The sequence below is a fragment of the Colobus angolensis genome, unplaced genomic scaffold (assembly GCF_000951035.1).
Source record: "Colobus angolensis palliatus isolate OR3802 unplaced genomic scaffold, Cang.pa_1.0 Scaffold140, whole genome shotgun sequence".
Lineage (NCBI taxonomy): Eukaryota > Metazoa > Chordata > Mammalia > Primates > Cercopithecidae > Colobus > Colobus angolensis.
The window spans coordinates 150195-173039 of record NW_012114489.1 but is presented as its reverse complement, the minus strand read 5'-3'; the positions used below and the strand labels follow the sequence as shown (position 1 = coordinate 173039).

Here is a 22845-nt window from a genome sequence, read left to right as displayed (position 1 = left end):
TTTTTTTTTTTTTTTTTTTTGGAGAGACGGGGTTTTGCCATGTTGGCCAGGCTGGTCTCAAACTCCTGACCTCAGGCGATCCACCCACCTCGGCCTCCCAAAGTGCTGGGATTACAGGCTGTGCCCGGCCCAAAACCCAAGTTCTTGAGTAAAAACTACAAGAGCCCCACTGCTGACTCACGTTGGACATGGAGAGTGAACAAGAAATAAACTTTTGTTGTGTTGTTTCTGCAGCATAACCTACCTTATCCTGCCTTGCCATATGACTTGAGATATGATATGGTCTTAAAGTATGAATTAAACTAGGACACATAAATATGGAAAAATATTCTAAGTGGAGGGGGAAATGGGAGCAAAGATATGTTTGAGGGGAAAGAGAACAAGTCATTCAGCTAGGCTGGAGTATGTGGTGCATGCTGGAGTATATGGTGCATAACGGGCAGCAGTGGGACAGGAAGGACAGTGTCAGATTTCTGAAGTCCTGAGCAGCTGGCCAGAGTGTTTAAACTATATTTAAAAGTCATTCTTGAGTAGGAATATAATAAAATCCAGATTTTTAAAAAGATTTATCTGGCAGGGGTGTACAATGGAAGGAAGAAATTAGAGACTAGTTAGATTATTTATAGATACCAGGAAGAATGGATATCCACTAAATAAGCAGAAAATAGAACAGAAAGAAGTAGAAGGATTAGAAGAATATCTGAGAAAAATGAGAGGTCTCAGCAACTACAGGGATATAGAAAGCAAGACAGGTGATATGATGTTGTTGCTTTTGATGAAGATAAACCACCAGTCACATTGGTTCTGAATTTGACTTTGAATATGTTTTGATTTCCTCAGAAGCTGGCTAATGTGAAGTAGTTTCTGGCATTTAATTTTTACCTCTGTTCTTATATTATTTCTTCTTATATTCTTACAGTATAACATAGTATTGTCTTTGCTTAATATATCACTTAAGAGACTTCTGAAAACACATTATGCCTGCTACTGTTTTCTTAGTACCTTCCCAGGAGGGAAAGTAATTTTACTCCTTATAAGCAGACTTACTTTAAAGTGCAAAAGATTGCAAAATCTCCTCATTCTGTCAGTGGGAAAAGATCCAAGATAAATTTCTCACTAGTGATATAAAATAGCTTTCCACTCCCCGCCCCCCCCCCCACCACCAAATCTCTTTAGTTTAAAATAAATCAGATATAGTTTGGTATTATATCTGGAAACATTTCAGAATCATAAGTAACATCACTATCAATTAGTTTATTTTTTCTACAAAGAGATATTGTGGGCTAGGATGTAAATAGTAAGAACTGATAGATCACTGTACTTTGTCCTCTAGAGCAGGGGTTAGCAAACTTTTTCTGGAAAGAGACAGATGGTAAAGATTTTAGGCTTTGAAGACTATAAGGTCCCTGTTTCAGCTATTCAACTCTGCCACTGTAGCACAAAACCAGCTACAGATCATGAATAAATGAAGCAATGTGGCTGCTTTCCAATAAAACATTATTTACAAAAACAGGCCATATTTGGCCCTAGTTTGCCAATCCCAACTCTAGAAAGTTCTATCTATGAAAACTAAAATTCTTGAACATTTGGAGAGCAGTTAAGTACTCAACTGCATGGTAATGAAAGTAAGTGTAAAAGGAGTTGAAGATAAAAGAAAATAATAAGGACTGGAGTCCTTGGGAAGAGTTTACAGAAGATGTGGAGGTAATAGAACTCAACATGGATCCTGAAGGATGAAGCTTACATTGAATAATCCAATACTGAATAATCATCTGAGGGGGAAGAGTAGGAAGGGGTGCATTATAGAAGGAGAATCAGAAGCAAAGCCAAAGAGACAGTAATGGGCATGACATTGTAGGGTAGAAGTGTGGATACTTGCCCCATTAAGGCTGAGTTTTTTTCTCACCCAATGGAGTTATGGGAACTTGAATTGGATTGGGTGGAGTTGGATCATACTGAAAATTTGGGAAGCCAGATGGAGGTGTTTGGCTTCAATGTGGTAGGCATTTGGGAACCACTGTAGTTCTTTCAAGCAGGTTGGTAATGAAATAAAAGTGGGATTTCAATGGTATGTAAAACAGTGGTTAAAAAAAAAAAAAATGCTGAAGTCAGATTAACATTCCATAAGGCTGTTGGGATAATCCAGAGTAGAGGATATTAAGATTATGCCTGTATATGATGAGATAGGGTAATGGGGATGCTATGGACTAAATGTTTCTGTCCCCCAAAATTCTTATGTTGAAGCCCTAATCAATGTGATGGTATTAGGAGTTGGGCCTTTGGGAGGCAATTAAATCATGAGGGTGGAGCCCTCATGAATGGGATTAGTACCCTTATAAGAGGCCAGAGAGCTAGCTAGCTCTTTCCACCATGTGAGGACACAGAGAAAACCTGGCAGTGTGCAACCCAGAAGAAAGCCCTCACCAGAACTCGATCCCATGAGCACTCTGATCTGAGACTTCCAGCCTCCAGAACTGTGATAAATTTGTTGTTTATAAGCCACCTAGTCTATGACACTTTTACACTTTGTTATAGCAGCCCAAACTGTCTAAAACAGGAGAGAAGATGTTGAATCTGAAAAGCACTTAAAAGTATAAAACATCGAGAAGAACTAGAAGATGGCCAAATAGGAACAGCGCCGGTCTGTAGCTCCCAGCTAAATCAACGCAGAAAGTGGGTGATTTCTGCATTTCTAAGTGAGGTACCCAGTTCATCTCATTGGCACTGGTTGGACAGTGGGTGCAGGCCACAGAAGGCGAGCCTAAGCAGGGTCTGGTGTCACCTTACCCAGGAGGTGCAAGGGGTCAGGGAATTTTATCCCCTACCCAAGGGAAGGTATGAGGGACTGAGCCTGAGGAACCGTGTACTCCAGTCTTGATATTGCACTTTTCTCATGGTCTTCACAACCTGCAGAACAGGAGATTCCCTCCGGTGCCTACCCCACTAGAGCCCTGGGTTTCAAGCACAAAACTGGACGGCCGTTTGGGCAGACACTGAACTAGCTGCAGGATTTTGTTGTTGTTGTTCTTGTGTGTGGTTTTTTTGTTTGTTTTGATACCCCAGTGGTGGTGGGAATGCCAGCAAGACAGAACCATTCACTCCCGTCAAAAGGGGTGCCGAAGCCAGGGAGCCAAGTGGTCTGGCTTGGTGGGCCCCAACCCCACAGAGCCCAGCAACCTAAGATCCACTGGCTTGAAATTCTCACTGCCAGTACAGCAGCAGTCTAAGATCGACCTGGGACGCTCGAGCTTGGTGGGAGAAGGGGCACCCCCCCATTGCTGAGGCTTGAGTAGGTGGTTTTACCCTCACAGTGTAAACAAAGCCACTGGGAAGTTCAAACTGGGAGGAGCCCACCACAGCTCAGCAAAGCCACGATAGCCAGACTTGCAGATGTCACCTCTCTGGGCAGGGCATCTCTGAAAAAAAGGCAACAGCCCCAGTCAGGGTATTATAGATAAAACCCCCATATCTCTAGGACAGAGCACCTGGGGGAAGGGGCGGCTGTGGGCGCAGCTTCAGCAGACTTACACTTCCCTGCCTGACAGTTCTGAAGAGAGCAGCAGATCTCCCAGCACAGCGTTCGAGCTCTGCTAAAGGTCAGACTGCCTCAAGTGGGTCCCTGACCCCCGTGTATCCTGACTGGGAGACACCTCCCAGTAGGGGCCGACAGACACCTCGTACAGGAGAGCTCTGGCTGGCATCTGGCAGGTGCCCCTCCGGGACAAAGCTTCCGGAGGAAAGAACAGGCAGCAATTTTTGCTGTTCTGCAGCCTCTGCTGGTGATACCCAGGCAAACAGGGTCTGGAGTAGACCTCCAGCAGACCTGCAGCAGAGGAGCCTGTTTGTAAGAAGGAAAACTAACAAACAGAAAGGAATAGCACGTCCACTAAAATACCCCATCCGAAGGTCACCAACATCAAAGACCAGAGGTAGATAAATCCACAAAGATGCGGAGAAACTAGCCACAAAATGGCTAAAAATTCCAAAAACCAGAACACCTCCTCGCCGGCAAGGGAACAAAACTGGACGGAGAATGATTTTGATGAATTGATAGAAGTAGGCTTCAGAAGGTGGGTAATAACAAACTGCTCCGAGCTAAAGGAGATTGTTCTAACCCAATGCAAGGAAGCCAAGAACCTTGAAAACAGGTTAAATGAATTGCTAACTAGAATAACCAGTTTAGAGAAGAACATAAATGACCTGATGGAGCTAAAAAAGACAGCACGAGAACTTTGTGAAGCATACACAAGTATCAACAGCCAAATTGATCAAGTGGAAGAAAGGACGTCAGAGATTGAAGATCAACTCAATGAAATAAAGTGAGAAGACAAAATTAGAGAAAAAGGAGTGAAAAGAAATATGATACTATGTGAAAAGACCAAATCTACGTCTTACTGCTGTACCTAAAAGTGACAGGGAGAATGAAACCAAGTTGGAAAACACTCTTCAAGATATCATCCAGGAGAACTTCCCCTCCCTAGCAAGACAGGCCCACATTCAAATTCAGGAAATACAGAGAACACCACTAAGATACTGCTCGAGAAGAGCAACCCAAGACACATAATAGTCAGATTCACCAAGGTTGAAAGGAAGGAACAAGTGTTAAGGGCAGCCAGAGAGAAAGGTCGGGTTACCCAAAAAGGGAAGCCCATCAGACTAACAGAGGATATCTAGGCAGAAACTCTACAAGCCAGAAGAGAGTGAGGGCCAATACGCAACATTCTCAAAGGAAAGAATTTTCAACCAGGAATTTCATATCCAGCCAAACTAAGCTTCATAAGTGCAAGAGAAATAAAATCCTTTACAGACAAGGAAAGGCTGAGAGATTTTGTCACCACCAGGCCTGCCCTACAAGAGCTCCTGAAGGAAGGACTAAACATAGAAAGGAACAACTGGTACCAGCCACTGCGAAAACATACCAAATTGAAAACATACCAAATTGTAAAGACCATCAACACTATGAAGAAACTGCATCAACTAATGGGCAAAATAACCAGCTGGCATCATAATGACAGGGTCAAATTCACACACAATAATACTAACCTTAAATGTAAATGGGCTAAATGCTCCAATTAAAAGACCTAGACTGGCAAACTGGAAAAAGTCAAGACCCATCGGTGTACCGTATTCAGGAGACCCATCTCACGTGCAGAGACACACATAGGCTCAAAATAAAGGTATGGAGGCATATTTACCAAGCAAATGGAAAGGAAAAAGCAGAAGTGGCAATCCTAATCTCTGATAAAACAGACTTTAAATGAACAAAGATCAAAAGAGACAAAGAAGAGCATTACGTAATGGTAAAGGTGTCAACACAACAAGAAGAACTAACTATCCTAAATATATATGCACACAATACAGAGCACCCAGATTCATAAAGCAAGTTCTTAGAGGCCTGTACAAAGACTTAGACTCTCACACAATAATAGTGGGAGACTTTACACCCCACTGTCAATATTAGATAAACCAGACAGAAAATTAACAAAGATATTCAGAACTTGAACTCAGCTCTGGACCAAGTAGACCTAATAGGCAATCTACAGAACTCCACACCCCAAATCAACAGAATATACATTCTTAGCACCTCATTGCACTTATTGTAAAATTGATCACATAATTTGAAGTAAAACACTTCTTAGCAAATGCAAAAGAAAGAAAATCATAACAAACAATCTCTCAGACCACAGTGCAATCATATTAGAACTCAGGATTGAGAAACTCACTCAAAACCACACAGCTACATGGAAACTGAACAACCTACTCCTGAATGAATACTGGGTAAATAACAAAATGAAGGCAGAAATAAAGATGTTCTTTGAAACCAATGAGAACAAAGACACAATGTACCAGAATCTCTGGGACACATTTGTGTGTAGAGAGAAATTTATAGCACTAAATGCCCACAAGAGAAAGCAGGAAAGATCTAAAATTGACACCCTAACATCACAATTAAAAGAACTAGAGAAGCAAGAGCAAACACATTCAAAAGCTAGCAGAAGACAAGAAATAACCAAGATCAGAGCAGAACTTTAGGAGATAGACACATGAAAACCCCTTCAAAAAAAATCAATGCATCCAGGAGCTGTTTTTTAAAAAAGATCAACCAAATAGATGGACCACTAGCCAGACTAATAAAGAATAAAAGAGAAGAATCAAATAAATGCCATAAAAAATGATAAAGGGGATATCACCACTGATCCCACAGAAATACAAACACCTCTATGCAAATAAACTGGAAAATCTAGAAGAAATGGATAAATTCCTGGACACATACACCCTCCCAAGAGTAAACCAGGAAGAAGTTGAGTCCCTGAATAGACCAATAACAAGTTCTGAAATTGAGGCAGCAATTAATAGCCTACCAACCAAAAAAAGTCCAGGACCAGACGGATTCACAGCCGAATTCTACCAGAGGTACAAAGAGGAGCTGGTGCCATTCCTTCTGAAACTATTCCAAACAAATAGAAACAGAGGGAATCCTCCCTAACTCATTTTGTGAGGCCAGCATCATCCTGATACCAAAACCTGGCAGAGGTACAACAAAAAAAGAAAATCTTCAGGCCAATATCCCTGATGAACATCGATGCAAAAATCCTCAATCAAATACTGGCAAACCAAATCCAGCAGCACATCAAAAAGCTTATCCACCATGATCAAGCTGGCTCCATACCTGGGATGCAAGGATGTTTTAACATATGCAAATCAATAGAACCAATGACAAAAACCACACGATTATCTCAATAGATGCAGAAAAGGCCTTTGGCAAAACTCAACACCCCTTGATGCTAAAAACTCTCAGTAAACTGGGTATTGATGGAACGTATCTCAAAATAATAAGAACTATTTATGACAAACTCACAGCCAATATCATACTGAATGGGCAAAAACTGGCAGCATTCCCTTTGAAAACCAGCATCAGATACGGATGCCCTCTCTCACTACTCCTATTCAACATAGTGTTGGAAGTTCTGGCTAGGGCAATCAGGCAAGAGAAAGAAATAAAGGGTATTCAGATAGGAAGAAAGGAAGTCAAATTGTCTCTGTTTGCAGATGACATGATTGTATATTAAGAAAACCCCATCGTCTCAGCCCAAAATCTCCTTAAGCTGATAAGCAACTTCAGCAAAGTCTCAGGATACTAAATCAATGTTCAAAAATCACAAGCATTCCTGTACACCAATAACAGACAAACAGAGCCGTATTGGGTGAACTTCCATTCACAGTTGCCACTAATAGAATAAAATACCTAGGAATACAACTTACAAGGGATGTGAAGGACCTCTTCAAGGAGAACTACAAACCACTGCTCAAGGAAATAAGAGAGAACACAAATGGAAAAACATTCCATGCCCATGGATAGGAAGAATCAATATTGTGAAAATGGCCATACTGCCCAAAGTAATTTAGAGATTCAATGCTATCCCCATCAAGCTACCATTGATTTTCTTCACAGAATTGGGAAAAACTACGTTAAACTTCATATAGCCAAGACAATCCTAAGCAAAAAGAACAAAGCTGGAGGCATCATGCTACCTGACTTTAAACTGTACTGCAAGGCTACAGTAACCAAAACAGCATGGTACTGCTACCAAAACAGAGATGTAGACCAACGGAACAGAAAGGAGCCCTCAGAAATAATACCACACATCTACTACCATCTGATCTTTGACAAACCTGACGAAAACAAGCAATGGGGAAATGATTCCCTGTTTAATAAATGGTGTTGAGAAAAGTGGCTCACCATATGCAGAAAACTGAAACTGGATCCCTTCCTTATACCTTACACAAAAATTAACTCAAGATAGATTAAAGACTTAAACAAACATAAGACCTAAAGCCACAAAAATCCTAGAAGAAAACCTGGGCAATACCATTCAGAACAGAGGCTTGGGCAAAGACTTCATGTCCAAAACACCAAAAGCAATGGCAACAAAAACCAAAATTGACAAATGGAATCTAATTAAACTAAAGAACTTCTGCACAGTCGAAGAAACTATCACCAGAGTGAAGAGGCACCCTACAGAATGGGAGAAAATTTTTGCAATCTATCCATTTGACAAAGGGCTAATATCCAGAATCTACAAAGAACTGAAACAAATTTACAAGAAAAAAACGAAGAACCCCATCAAAAAGTGGGCAAAGGATATGAACAGACACTTCTCAAAAGAAGACATTTATGCAGCCAACAAACATATGGGAAAATGCTCATTATCACTGGCCATTAGAGAAATGCAAATCAAAACCACTATGAGATACCACCTCATGCCTATTAGAAAAAGTCAGGAAACAACAGATGCTGGAGAGGATGTAAAGAAATAGGAATGCTTTTACACTGTTGGTGGGAGTGTAAATTAGTTCAACCATTGTGGAAGACAGTATGGCAATTCCTCAAGGATCTAGAACCAGCAATCTCATTTGACCCAGCAATCCCATTTGACCCAGCAATCCCATTACTGGGTATATAGCCAAAGGATTTTAAATCATTCTACTGTAAAGATGCCACGTACCCGTATGTTTATGGCAGCACTGTTCACAATAGCAAAAACTTGGCACCAACCCAAATGTCCATCAATGACAGACTGGATAAAGAAAATGTGGCACATATACACCATGGAATACTATGTAGCCATAACAAAGAATGAGTTCATGTTCTTTGCAGGGACATGGATGAAGCTGGAAACCATCATTCTCAGCAAATGATCACAAGAACAGAAAACCAAACCCCGCATGTTCTCACTCATGAGTGGTAGCTGAACAATGAAAACACATGGACACAGGGAGGGGAACATCACACACTAGGGCCTGTTGGAGGGTTGGGGGCTAGAAGAGGCATAGCATTAGGAGAAATACCTAATGTAGGTGACATACCTAATATAGGTGACGGGTTGATGGGTGCAGCAAACCACCATGGCACATGTATACCTATGTAACAAAAGTGCACGTTCTGCACGTGTACCCCAAAACTTAAAGTATAATTTTTTTAAAAGTATGAAACATCTGGCTTCTGGAATACAGGTTATAAAAATGAGGACAGATGCATCAAATAAGACCTAAGAATCCAGGCTTTCTAACCAGGAAAATCTAAATATGGGATGAGATGATAGATACAGGAAGACTAAAAGGTCATGTTGTTGACTAGAGTTTGTTGACATTAGGATGCTAAATAATTTATTTAGTTTTTTTATATTAGCTTTAAGAAATAAAAGACCCAGGCAAGCAAGAATCCTTTGACCAAAGTGAATTATAGAGGACTTGTGTGAGAATGAGCTTCCTTAGCAGTGAAAGCAAAGACTTAGGAACAAAAGGTTGTACGATGAAAATTTTTGTCTAGCTTTGAGCAAAGACTTGTGTGAGAATAAGCTTACTTAGCAGTGAAAGCAAAGACTTAGGAACAAAAGGTTGTACTGATGAAAATTTTTGTCTAGCTTTGAGCATACACATACACATTTGCCCACTGTGAGGCCATTCATTAGAAAACCTTTATTGACCGATCCCTGACTTCTTTGAAAAGGTTGCCTGCATGTTTATGACATGAACCAGTGTAATAACTAATAAAGATTTGGCACGTGCCTCATTAGCCAGAGACTCAAACTCAGAATTGTGCTGTATTTCATGCACATCTTCCTTTCAATTTCTGCTCCAAGAGCCTATTAAACTCACAAAAGAGTGACATGACTCTCCTTGCCTTTGTTCTTTTTCAGCTCTAGAGGTCTCTGCATATGCATTAGACAGTTGGGAACATGACCCTGAGGGTCCCCCACAGGCTGAGAGTGGTGGCATAAAGTCAGGAAATGAGGCAAAGGAGAAGCAATATAGGAAAGGGCAGGCCCGTGAAAGCCAAAGAACAAGTTATTAGAAATGGTTACAAATAGTATCAAACACATTAAGAAATCAAGATACATTGAGGAACCATCAAATGAATTACCACAGGGCTAGTAACTCATTTGATTTAAAAAATACCAATACACCTTGATTCAATCAGTTAATTATGCACTATAGAACATTAAGAAGGTGAGATTTACCCTAAAAATAATCAGCAAGATAAAACTTTTGCTAAAAATCAAAGTCATACCATTAACCTTTTTGAAATATTTGATCAAGGGAGCAAACTCAAGTCCTGCATCTCATCCCTGATGCCCATTCCTCAGTCTACTCACATGAGCGTAACTCAGGAAGAAGAGCTGGTTGTTGGTGAATGTGATGCCTGGTAGAAGAGGTTCCTCAACTCCCTGCCTTCTGTCATTTATCCATTTCCTGTAAGCCTGGTGAGAGACGAAGAAGAGATGAGTCTCTGCAATGGTGGGTTTTTCTCTTTTCTCATCTAGCATAGGAATAGTAAATATCTACTCCTGCCACATGCAAAATGCATCATGTCAAAATTTTCTTTAAGAAAAGGAACACCTGGAAACACAAGTCCATGTCCTATTGCTTACCAGTGAGGCAGGTACACCTGCAGAAAGGCCTTATGCTCAATGTATGCCAAAGCAGCTGGACCAAAGCATTCAGATATTAAACAACTCTTGGGGAAAACAAGCTGTTCTTTCTCTTCCTACCAGGGGACAAACAAATCTAATACAATGGCAAGGCCCCATGGCAATACATTTTGGGGTCTGCATATCACCTTTTTTCATTTTAACACGTAAGAGAAAAACTGTCATCTTCTAGTGCCCTCATTTTATAAAATAAAGTATATTTCAACTAGAATATAGGAAGGATATAACTGGGAATAACAGTCTGGTCATTAAATTGAATGCATTTAGCTTTATGAAATCTTTCTGCATTATCCTTATGCTTCTTATTTGACCACAAACTAGTGGATGATGAAAACGTTATTATGAACTGTCACCTGGCCCAGTATATGAGAACCACTGCCCTCTGGTCATAATTTCGAAGTTTGATGTTTTCAGAGAAATTTACAGGAGGATTACAGAAACACCTGTACTCAGGAAAACAAATGAACCTAGCCCCAAGGAGATTGCTGTAGCACGCTTCGATCTGATGGTGAATGGATTTTCCAAAAGCTATTCTTTAAATACATGATTCTTAATAAATATTATTCTTTAGGGTGACTTTACACCCCAAAAAGAAAGAAATATAGTTCTATTTATATAATAGGGTCAATGGGGAGACACACTTCTATTTACAGAAATTCCATAATATCTAACTCCTCAAGAACATGGCTGCGGTATGAACTGAGGGACACCCATATGGTGTTTTATGGCTTGATTTTTAGAACCACAGCAAATGTAGCAGTGCATACCCTAAAAGCTTCCCGCAGGCCTCCATTATCAGCAATATTTTCTCCCAGGGTCCTCTTCCCCTTGACCTAACAGAAAGAAAAAAGGAAACAAAAAAATGAGTGTTTCATGCTCAACTATCATTCAGCAAGGGGCATCAGTATTATAGCAAGAAAAGTATCATATTGTAAAGAGAAAAATCACATCCAATAAATCAGAGGTAGGCATAATATATTGTAAGGTGGCCCACTATCCTCAGCAAGGTGCTCCTGAATATAATACTTTCTATTTTATTATGCTACACACTTCTTTGTCACCTACCTCTTCATTCTAACCAATCTAGCCAGCTCCAATACAATGTTAACAATATTCTGAGTGACTCTGGTTTAATGGGAAAAAATAGGAATGTCAATACACAGGTAACTTTCTCTGATTAACTCACATAATTTCAGTATTCTTCTCATTGTGCCTGTGTTTCCAAAACTTTACCATCGACACAGGAACAAGATTTCATAGACCAACTATCATCATTTTACCTTCAGCAATTTCCATGAAAAATTAAAAGGAAAGTGGTTCTCCCAGGGAACAAAAATCAAACAGGAGGAGTGCAGATCACAAGGTTGAGGTCTGCAAGATGTATGACAACCAGCCAAGCATGGCAAAGAAATTATTCCAAATATTCAAGATTGTTTCTTAAAACTTTAAATGAGCTAGGACAGAAATACTCTAAACTAATACAGCCCACAAGCCAAATCCAACCTGCTTCTTGTTTTTGTACAGGCTGCAAGGTAAGATCGGATTTCACCTACTTCAACAACTGGGGAAAAATCAAAAGAAGAAGAATATTTTGTGGCACATGAAAATTATATGAAATTCAAATTTTGGTGTTCCTAAATCAAGTTTTATTGGGACACAGTCATGCCCACTCATATATGTATTGTCTATAGTTGCTCTCTTGCTACAGTGGCAGAATTAAATATTGTAACAAGACCATACGCTCCACAAAGCCTAAATTTTTTACTCTCTGGCCCTTTACAGAAAAGTCTTTCAACTCTCGTGTAATAGGCAGAATAATGGCCTCCCAAAGATATCTGCATCCTAATCCCTGGAATCTGTGAATATGTTACCTTATTCACTGCAAAGAAAGATTCAAGCACAGAGGAATGGTCCCTACAAAATGAAGCTGGAAAAATAAAGCATGGCAAAGGAGACTTACATGAGGTGATTAAGTTAAGGATCTTGAGACGCAGACTTTATCCTGGATTGTCCAGGTGGACCCAGTGTAATTACAAAAGTCCTTACAAGAGGAAAAGGGAGGCAGGAGACAGAGTGTCAGAGTGATGCAACATGAGAAGACTCCACTGGCCATTGCTGGCTTTGAAAAAGGAAGGGGCCATGAGCTAAGGAATGTGGGCAGCCTCTAAAAGCTAGAAAAGGCAAGGAAACAGATACTCCCCTACAACCTCTAGAAAGGAATGTGGCCCTGCTGACACTTTGGTTTTAGGCCATTGAGATCCATGTCAGACTTCTGACATACAGAACTGTATGCTAATAAATTAAATTTATGTTCTTTAAAGCTACTAAGTTTATAGTAACTTGTTATAGCAAGCAGCAGAAAACTAACATACCTTGCTTGAAACTTTCAAGCCATGGATCTTACCAACTCTTTACTTTTTAGCTAGCCCAGTCACCCAGGTATCAAGCAATATCAAGGAATAAAAATAAATCTTTGGAAAATATTATTCACTGTAATCACTCAGGACCCTCCTAGCTTCAGTATACAAAAGCTATCATTCCTGCTTTATGTATATTCTTTGTTATCCACAATCCTATGAGGTAAGTGCTAATTACCACCATCCTTGCTCAACAAATGAGGATCTAAAGCTCAGAGTGTGTAGCAGATGTCAATATCCCACCAGATCCCCTTTTCTACCTAAACTGTACACCCATTCCCACAACTGCTAACAGCCAGATCAGCCTTAGCTTGTGGAAGTCACCTCATCTGGAGACTGCTGGAAGGTTATAACCCACCTTCCAGTAATTGACTGATGTGCAGTTTAAACAGCCCAGTACCTGGGCTGAACAATTTCTGTGGTGCACTTCGTGCTCCAGAATCCTCTGTGGAATCAGGGTGAGGCTAAACATTTCCTGAAACCAACAGGTTTCCCTGATTCCATTATAGGTTTTTCCTGAAACTACTTTCTGAATAAATCACTGACCTAGGCTGGGTGCAGTGGCTCACACCTGTAATCCCAGCACTTTGGGAGGCTGAGGCGTGCAGATTGCCTGAGGTCAGCGGTTCGAGACCAGCCTGGCCAACACGGGGAAACGCCGTATCTACTAAAAATACAAAAATTAGCCAGGCGTGGTGGCTGGTGCCTGTAATCCCAGCTACTGGGAAGGCTGAGGCAGAAGAATCGCTTGAACCAGGGAGGCAGAGGTTGCAGTGAACCGAGATCACACCACTGCACTCCAGCCTGGGTGACACAGCGAGACACTGTCTCAAAAAAAAAATCAATGACCTAAGGAACCCCTTCTTGGGCTCTGCTTCTAGTGAACCTAAGTCAGAGTGATGAAGTAAACTGCTCGCATGTCACTGGGATTCAAACCCAAGCAGTCTTCTGTCTCCAGAGCCTTTGCTTCCTAATATTTTACTTTCTCAAGTCCTAATTCCTCTTGGCTCTTGAAGATTATGATTGTATCCACTCCTGCTTAAATTTAATCTCCTTCCTTTTACTCTGAGGTTTGTGTGTGTGTGTGTGTGTGTGTGTGTGTTTTGCGACAGGGTCTGTCTCTCTCTGTCACCCAGACTAGAGTGCAGTGGTTTGATCATATCTCACTATAGGGTTCAAGCAATTCTTCCACTTCAGCCTCCTGAGTAGCTGAGACTACAGGCATGCACCACTACACCCAGCTGATTTTTTAAAAAATTTTCTGTAGAGACGGGGTCTCCGTATGTTGCCCAGGCTGGTATCAAACTCCTTGGTTCAAGTGATCCTCCCACCTTGGCCTTCCAAAGTGTTTAGAATACAGGCATGAGTCACTATGCCCAGCCATTCAGTCTAAGCTTTATATCTAAAATAGAGCCTTTTGGAGCAGACTCATCCCTCTGGCTCCTTGAACTCTGGTCTGCCTCAGTAGACCACATGGCCCTAGGTTGGACTCTCAAGACTCAACAGCTACAAAAAGGAACAACAACAACAAAAGACTCAACAGCTGCTGACGGTCTGCATCTGTAGTGCCCCATCTGAGCTCCCCCGAGTTCATTACAAAGCAAGATTTAGGCACAAAGGAATGGCTCCTATAAATGAAGCCAGAAAAATAAAGCATGGCCCTTATATCCACAAAGGAAGCCACGTACTCTCCTGTGGGAATGAAACTGAAGCTGTTTTCTGATGGTTAAGTGGATTTATGCTAAGACAGGCATGCCCTTTCTATCGTCCTTGTGACAAAGGTACACATTTGTCAGAATTAAGTTTCAATCTCTGACACTTTGGCCAAAATGAATGGTAAAGAGCAGTCCACCCACACATCACCCAGATATAAAATGAATTTAAAATAAGAACCTGAGCATGATGTAGGGGAAGGAGTATGGACTTTGGAGTCGTACAGACATAAACTCTAATCTAGACTCTAACATGGGTTTTAATCCCTTTGAACCTCAGTTTAATTTCTTTGAACCTCATATGTAAAACCTGTACACTTAATAATATCTATATCTCTCAGGGCTAGTATGGGAATACATTTGTTTCAATTAAGTGAAAAGTTTCATCTTCATGCCTGTATATAATAATCAAAAGGAAATATAAATTCCCTTCCCCCAAGAAAACTGTTCTATTTTTGGGGGAGGGGGTTTAACTCAAAAATCTTTGGCTTTGTTTTTTCCTGGGATAAGGTACTAATGAGCATGTCACAAAGGATCAGGAATATTAACTATCTTTCACTGATCACTTGCTTTGTGTCAGGCCTTGTGCTAGTGTTTCGCATTGCTTTGCTCATTTAATTCTTACAACAAATCAATGAGTTCAGAAACATTGACCATTTCACAGATGAAGATGCTGAGACTCAGGAACATTAAGTAACTTGCCCAAGTTCATAAAACTAGTTGAACCTAGATTTGAACCCATGTCTGACTCTAGAACCCTTTTCTGCTATGCTTTTCTTGAAGCAACATATACTCCAGATAAATTTTGACAGTATGATAACCCCTGTACTATATGGAGATACATAGAAGCATCCATTTTAGGTCTTCTCATGTCACAGTTGTAGATATTTAAAAATATATAGGTAGAGAAATGGCTGTCCAGGACACTGATAAAAGAGCTAGACACCATTCAAGGTTACTGACTCTGGTTTCTCTGCCTGAATGCGCAGTGGTCTCACTTGGGCTGAGCATGGTTTAAGAACCAGGAGAACCAAGTCAGTGTTTATAAACATTCCCTTTAAGAGAAGCACATGCATTTTTACCTAAATTCATCTACAAGTATAATAGATTTGAGCCATAGCAAGGATTCAGGTATTTTTCCAGCCCTAGCAATATATCAGGACAAAGTTCATGCCTGGTTAAGGGATGACCAGGCCCCAACCCCAAAGATTCTGATTCAGTAGGTATGGGGTAGGACTCAAGAATGTTCCCAGGGAAGACAGATGCTGTTGATCTCGTAAATACGCTTTGAGAACCAATGGTTTAAAACAAGCTAATGTCCAAATGAGGAAAAATGAACCACAAGGTGCCCCCTTAGCCACAGTTGTACTCACATTTAAGCCAGCTTTCTTCCAATAATAGTTGCTATACTGGTTAATCATGCACTTTGTTTTTTCCTTAAACTTTTCTTCTGATTCAGTAGACCACCAAGGATCCAGGTTTCCATTTTTATCATATTTTCTACCTAGCAAAAAAAAAAAAAAAAAAAAATGTTCGAAGACATTTGTGTTATTTATGGAAAGTAAATTCATCTTCCCTTTCCCTCACCTCGACAAGCCTTCAAAAAACAGTCATAACAGCAGGGAACACTCTTCCTGAGATCAGCTCCTGCATTCTCTCCAATGTCACAGGTTAATTGTAAAAAGGGTGAAAAGGATAAAGACAATCGAAGAAGTGCTTTCCTTCTAAGGAACAAAAAGCACCTTAAAAATGAGATTCATCAATTTATTACATATACTAGTCTTATCCAATCTTGGATTCTGTGCCTTCACCTGATTTGACCCAAAATGTTCACTGGATTATGAAATAAAATGGCTTCATTCAGAAAGCCCATGGAGGCAATCAGAGCATTACTACCAGTGAAATTCCAAACGGTCCATAGGAATAGCCCCAGTGAGTCATCCATACTGTGCGATCATAGACCCTGACTCAGCCCTATAAGAACCTATTTCCTCCAAGTTGCCAGGAGCCGAAAGACACATAAAATCTCTGTTATGAATCATTCCACAGCCACTAGTGTGGATAGAAGACCCATCTGTCCTGCTTAGACAAGGAAGATTGCTCTAAAAAGAAAACTTGGAATAAGAATGAAAATCTCCAAAACATAACGGGAAGAAAGATTATACATGCTTTCTTGCTATGTGCTCACTCTTCATTTTCTCTACATCCTTTGAAACAAAATTTGGATGCTGCTAGACTGTCTTCTATATTCAAGGTTACTATGAGAATCAGAGGCATCGTTTAAATTTTATTACACAGCTTACAAAAAAGTCCCCTAAGTAAAGCTGTTAATTGGAACAATCCAAAACTCTTCAGCAAGGCTACATACTACTAACACCACCCCCTAGGATAGTATGGAGTCACTGTCCTCTACCCACTAACCAACCAATCATTAAATAGGTACCGGGCACGTACTTATATGTGCAATGCACTGTTCTAAGCATTGGTTACAGAGTGAAATTGCCACCATTAGATTCAGTCCTTTGAGAAAGACTCCAGAAGTTCTCCAGAAGGTTCTGGGGAGGAACTGTACTTAAATTTCCTATCAAGAGGCCCAGAATGAAGAAATGACTATTAGCTTTTGTTTCTTAGCTAAGACTCTCATCTCAGATAAACCAAACACCCAAAGGCAGAAAGTCTAGCTCTGCAGAGTCAGATAACTACAAGTCAGCCACATTTTAACAGAGAAGGGAAGACCAGGGGAGCAAAAAATCTAGGTGATTAAGGAAGGGCTAGTGGGAGTACAGGAAGACTTTTCTAGAAGAGCCAGAGGGTCTCTGGCCCTGGGGTAGGCATCCAGGAAAGGATGTTAGAGATACTACAAGGATGGAAGAAAGAGGTCCCCTTCTATATAACGTTGCCTTAGGGCAGCTGGTTCCTGAGACTGCCTGTAAATCATTGTGTGGGTGTGGATGTGATAGTCATTTGCTACTAATCCATAAGTTTCAGAGATTTCATGTGGCCTTCCAATAATACTCCAAAGTTAAAAGGAGAAGAGTGCTGATTAACAATGATGAGGACTCTCAAAGGAAGCCATTTCTTTAGTTTATGTCATATTCTGCTTTTTCCTTTTGTTTAAATGTCATCAGGATACAAAGTATATGCTATTACATGGATTATTAGGAAAGTATAGACTTTAAAATAATCAGAATAGGCTGGGCGTGGTAGCTCACACCTGTAATCCCAACACTTTGGGAAGCCTAGGTGGGCAGATCACGAGGTCAGGAGATCGAGACCATCCTGGCCAACAGGTGAAACCCTGTCTCTACTAAAAATACAAAAAATTAGCTGGGCATAGTGGCACATGCCTGTAATCCCAGCTACTCGGGAAGCTGAGGCAGGAGAATCGCTTGAACCCGGGAGGCTGAGGTTGCAGTGAGCCAAGCTCGCGCCACTGCACTCCAGCCTGGCGACAGAGCTAGAGTCCGTCTCAATAAGGATAATAATAATAATAATCAGAATATAAGCCAGTGTAGAGAAAAATAGAGATTAAGCACTGCGTAATTTTCGAAATCGTAAAAGGGAACCAGTCAGACAAGCTCCAGAGTCCTAACTCAACAAGTCCTAACTTGGCAGCATGTATAATCGTCGTTGGAGCAGAGCTTGCTCCTCCAGGGAGAATACCTCAAGACAATGAATAAATGACAAAGGGAGAAGCTATAAATCAATCCCTGTAACTATTGTGGCAGCTACAGCAATCCTGATCTAAATGCAAAGCTAATTTTATTGAAATTACAAGGCTGCTTTTTAAAGTCTACCCCAATCACCAATGGGAACAATTGTTTATTTATTGCAAGCCATCACAGCAAGACATGAGGAAAAGTTTTCAATCAGCAATCATATTGCTTTGGATGATCTTCAAGCTATGATGCTGCTGCTATGCAAAGACAATCATAACAATTAACATTCATATAGTCAACATTATTATAAAAGCAGCAGCTTAGAAAATGAACCAGTACTTACCATTATTATCAAATCCATGTGTAAATTCATGTCCAACAATTACTCCTATAGCACCATAACTCAGAGATCTATGGCATAAATACATAATTTGGAGACAATTACAAGCATGAATCTCAGAGCATAATCCTTTAATTTTTTCAATGGAAAGCCAAGATAAACTGCTTTCTAGTCACCATGGTAATAACAATCTAATAACCATACCCAAAAGCTGTAAAAAATCTAAACATACCTTCCAACTGAAATAGACAAAGAAAATATAAATTCTAACATTGTCATTATGACCACATATGAACCTTAGTGCCCTACTCTGTGAAATTAGGGATGTGAAATATATGATTTCTAAAGTCCCTTTCAGCCTTAAGATTTCTATGATTTTATATCTGCTGTAGCTATATATTTATGAACACCTAAAACGGGGCAGAAAAGATCCTGTCAGTAAATATATAATTTATTTTTTATCTGGAAACTTGCTGAGAAGTCACTATAATCTTAGAAGTTAAATTGTTTTCCAAATGTAGTCATAAAAAAAGGAACAGAGTAGAGATTAAAAGGGATCACTCTATTTTCAAAGGTAGTCACGTTCCTCTTTCTGTTGTAGACAAGATGACAACTGAAGAGCAAAGATTTGAAAAAGGTGCCACTTTATTTCTCTTCACCTCGGAAGAAGCATGTGGTAGATTATCTATAAAAGGCACCACCAACAATTCTACCTACCCCTGAATGCACATATCCCCTCCTCCCATCAAGAGGCAATCTATTTCCCTCTGCTTAAATTTGGACTGGCCTTAGGGCTTGCTATGACCAACAGAATGCAGTGGAAGGGGTCAGGTATGACTTCTGGGTCTAGGCCTTAAGAAAATAGCTTCCATTTTCCACCTTCTTGGAAGTCACCTGCAAAGAAGTTCAACTACCCAGCTAGAGGGAATGAGGCCAAATGAAGAAAGTCAGAAACCCCAGAAGTTGAGAGACTCCAAAGGAAGAGAGAGAGGCCCTGCCATGCCCCAGCCACAAGAGTCAGCCCAACTGGGGCACAGACAGGTGAGTGAAGTCGCCTTAGTTCCTCCAGCCCTCATTAAGTGACCCCGGCCAGCACCATACAAAGCAGAGACCAGCTGTCTCAACTCAGTCCTGCCCAAATTACAGAATCATGAGCTAATAAATGGTTGCTTGGTGGTGCTTTGTTACATAGCAAAGCATATTAAGAATATATGAAGAAATCAATAATGGGGTTTCCATATATGTGCCTGGGATTTTCTCTCTCAAATATAAGTTCTATTGAGGCCACTCCCTTATCTACTTGTTCATTGCTAAATCCCCTATACTTTGTGCAGAGTAAGAAAGTAACAATGATTTAACTAATTAATTAGTTAACTTTACCATCTCATGCAAGTGACAGATCTATATGTATCTTAATTTAGTCATTTAACCTGTGGATGAGAATTACACACCACTTAGAATCCTTATTGTGAAGATTCTTCATGAGATTTGCAATAATGTTAAAAATATCTCACAGTTAGTTCCTGACACGCAACATCAAAGTCACCCAGCAAATAGACAGGACCCATAACTGGAAGGAATGGAAATTTTTAAAGTGGCATGTTATTACAGGACATAATGATCCTTACCATGCTAATTGTTTGTCTCAACTACACCCAAGGAAGTGGTGTAAGATTTAATTTTTCCCCTTGGTGGTAATTCTTTCCTTTGTTATTTCTTTCCTGTAAGGTAATTTGCATTTGAAAAAAAATGCTTCCTACTGTTTTTCCATCATTGCAAACCTTCATTAAAGAAGTAAGAGTGAAATTATGCATTTCAATCATAGAGCCATCATAGCAGTGTGGGACAAACTTGTAATTTTACATAGTGTTAATTTTTGAGGCAGTAGCTATCAGTGTGCAGATTGCAACATTTAGTTTTTCCAGGTCTCTCAGCTCTGAGAATAAGTACTTGGTCCTCTACAACCCTCAGTCAATGCTGTCGACTGGATGAATTGAAGGCATGAACAATGGAAGCTTATAGAAATTGCTGTGCAATGAATGTCCTTTAAGAGGGGCTGCTCCAACAAGCTTCCTATTTGCAAAAGGTAATAGAGAATTCAGAAAATGATTGAATCATTGTAAGTTTCAATTCTCAGTTACTTAATCACAATCCTTTGGACAAGAGACAAAGAAAAAGTAATTTTACATGACTAAGCCTGACAATAATAATATTTCATAATATTAGATTCATGTCCTCTATTTTATCAATGAAGAGTATTTAACTTAGCATGTCATTGGCCAGGTGTGGTGGCTCACGCCTGTAATCCCAGCACTTCGGGAGGCTGAGACGGGCGGATTACCTGGGGTCGGGAGTTCGAGACCAGCCTGACCAACATGGAGAAACCCCGTGTCTATTAGCCGGGCATGGTGGTGCATGCCTGTAATCCCAGTTACTTGGGAGACTGAGGCAGGAGAATCGCTTGAACCCAGGAGGCGGAGGTTGCAGTGAGATCACGCCATTGCATTCCAGCCTGGGCAACAAGAGCAAAACTCCATCTCATAAATAAATAAATAAATAAATAAGCATAAAAAAATAAACTCTCCCTTTTAAAATGCAACCGTGACTGGCTGGCCAGAAACTGGAAGATTTCTTGCATTGAAGATCTAGTCTTCCAAAAATAAAATAGAGAAGACACCAGTTTTACTACCTACTCAGTTTCTCTTTTGTTCTTATTACTCAGTGGGTTTAACATACGCACACAGATTTGCTGTCAACAACAAAACAACTATTCTGCTGTCTAGATTAACCATGATCTCACACTGTTATCAAGAAAGGGTTGCCCTATGCCTGAATCATAAATTCATAAAAATTTCTGAGTTGGAAATGGCTTAGAGGTCGTCTACTCCAACTTCCTACTACAGAAATGGGGCCCCTCTAGAAAAACCCGTTCAAATGGTTGGTCCAACTTCTTACTAGAGGAATGGGCCCCCTTTAGAAAAGCCCATTCAGATGGTTATAATACTCTGCTTAGGTATTTCCAATGACCAAGAGCTCATCCCCTTCTAAGGTAACCCATTCCCTCTTTGGGCGGGTCTAAACATAATAGCTCTCCATAATACTGATCTGAAATGTCTTTTCTATGGCTTCCATCTGTTGGTCTAGTGTAGCCTGTAACTGAACACCTGCTGAATCTCCTGAATATAATAAGTCATTCTACCACCTTAACTTTCCTTCAAAAATATGCAGACAGTTAATGAGGTTCCCCTTCAAGTGTTATTAATTTCTTTCAACTCTTATTCTTCAGTCATGAATTCTAGATCAGCATTTCCCAAAACGTAGGGGAGTTTGGGAACCTCTACATTTCGAAGGATGGTTACCAGAGTCTGGGAAGGGTGGTGGGGGGCTGGGGTCAGAAGTGGGGACAGTTAATGGGTACCAAAAAGGTAGTTGTATTAAACACATCTAAATAGGTTTCTTTCTTGCAGAGCTTCTAGGAAACTTTTATAGTGATAATTATTATGATTCCCCAAAACTGAGGGAAGGGGAGGATGACTTACCTCTCTTACTATTTCATGGAACACACACTTTGAGAAACATTGTCTTCAACCATTTACAGTCTTGATTCTCTCCTCTGGAAATAATTCAACTTGTTCATGCCTCATAATCAGACTCAACACTCAGGTGAGGACTAAGCTGAGCACTGTGAGCAGAAAGGATACCCACTCCCTTGTTTCTGGAGGCTATTTATTAATACAGAATAGATGAACGTATGGGAAGCCATCTCACTGGACCGTGACTCCCATGTCTTTAGCATCTTCATATTCCCAATGCTGAGTACCCAAATGATACATAATAGCTATTCATTAAGTGGATGAGGACAAAGAAAGAAGTCTTTAGGAAAAAAAAATTCTCTTTCACACTCAAGTATTAACTATGACCTAGCCTAAGGTACAAACAAATAGACACTAACATTAACTCCTATGTTTTGAAGATCTTAGCTTTTATATCAGAAAATCATGCTCACAGACCCAATAAACAAATCACTTAATAAATAACTCCAAAAATCTAACCAGACTATTTCCTAATCTCCAGCTATATAACCACGGTAATAGAAGCTCAGTTAAATTGTCAACAATAAGCAGAATCAAAGAATTCTAGGACTTTTTTAGTTTGAAGGGAACGTAAAGAATATCCTAAACCTTTAATTTTTTAGAAATATAAATATATATTTATACTTATTTT

At 40.1% G+C, this 22845-nt stretch overlaps 1 protein-coding gene across 1 annotated transcript in view; it reads right to left on the bottom strand.

Moving 5' to 3' along the window:
- The window catches only part of PHEX (phosphate regulating endopeptidase homolog, X-linked), a gene marked incomplete at its 5' end in the record, with an annotated part of 182031 nt that overhangs the window by 10017 nt on the left and 149169 nt on the right, over positions 1 to 22845 (bottom strand). The window contains 4 exons of the mRNA XM_011935153.1: positions 10158 to 10262; positions 11261 to 11326; positions 15996 to 16126; positions 18625 to 18692. Coding sequence (XP_011790543.1) covers positions 10158 to 10262; positions 11261 to 11326; positions 15996 to 16126; positions 18625 to 18692 — 370 coding nt within the window. The remainder of the gene's footprint in view (positions 1 to 10157; positions 10263 to 11260; positions 11327 to 15995; positions 16127 to 18624; positions 18693 to 22845) is intronic.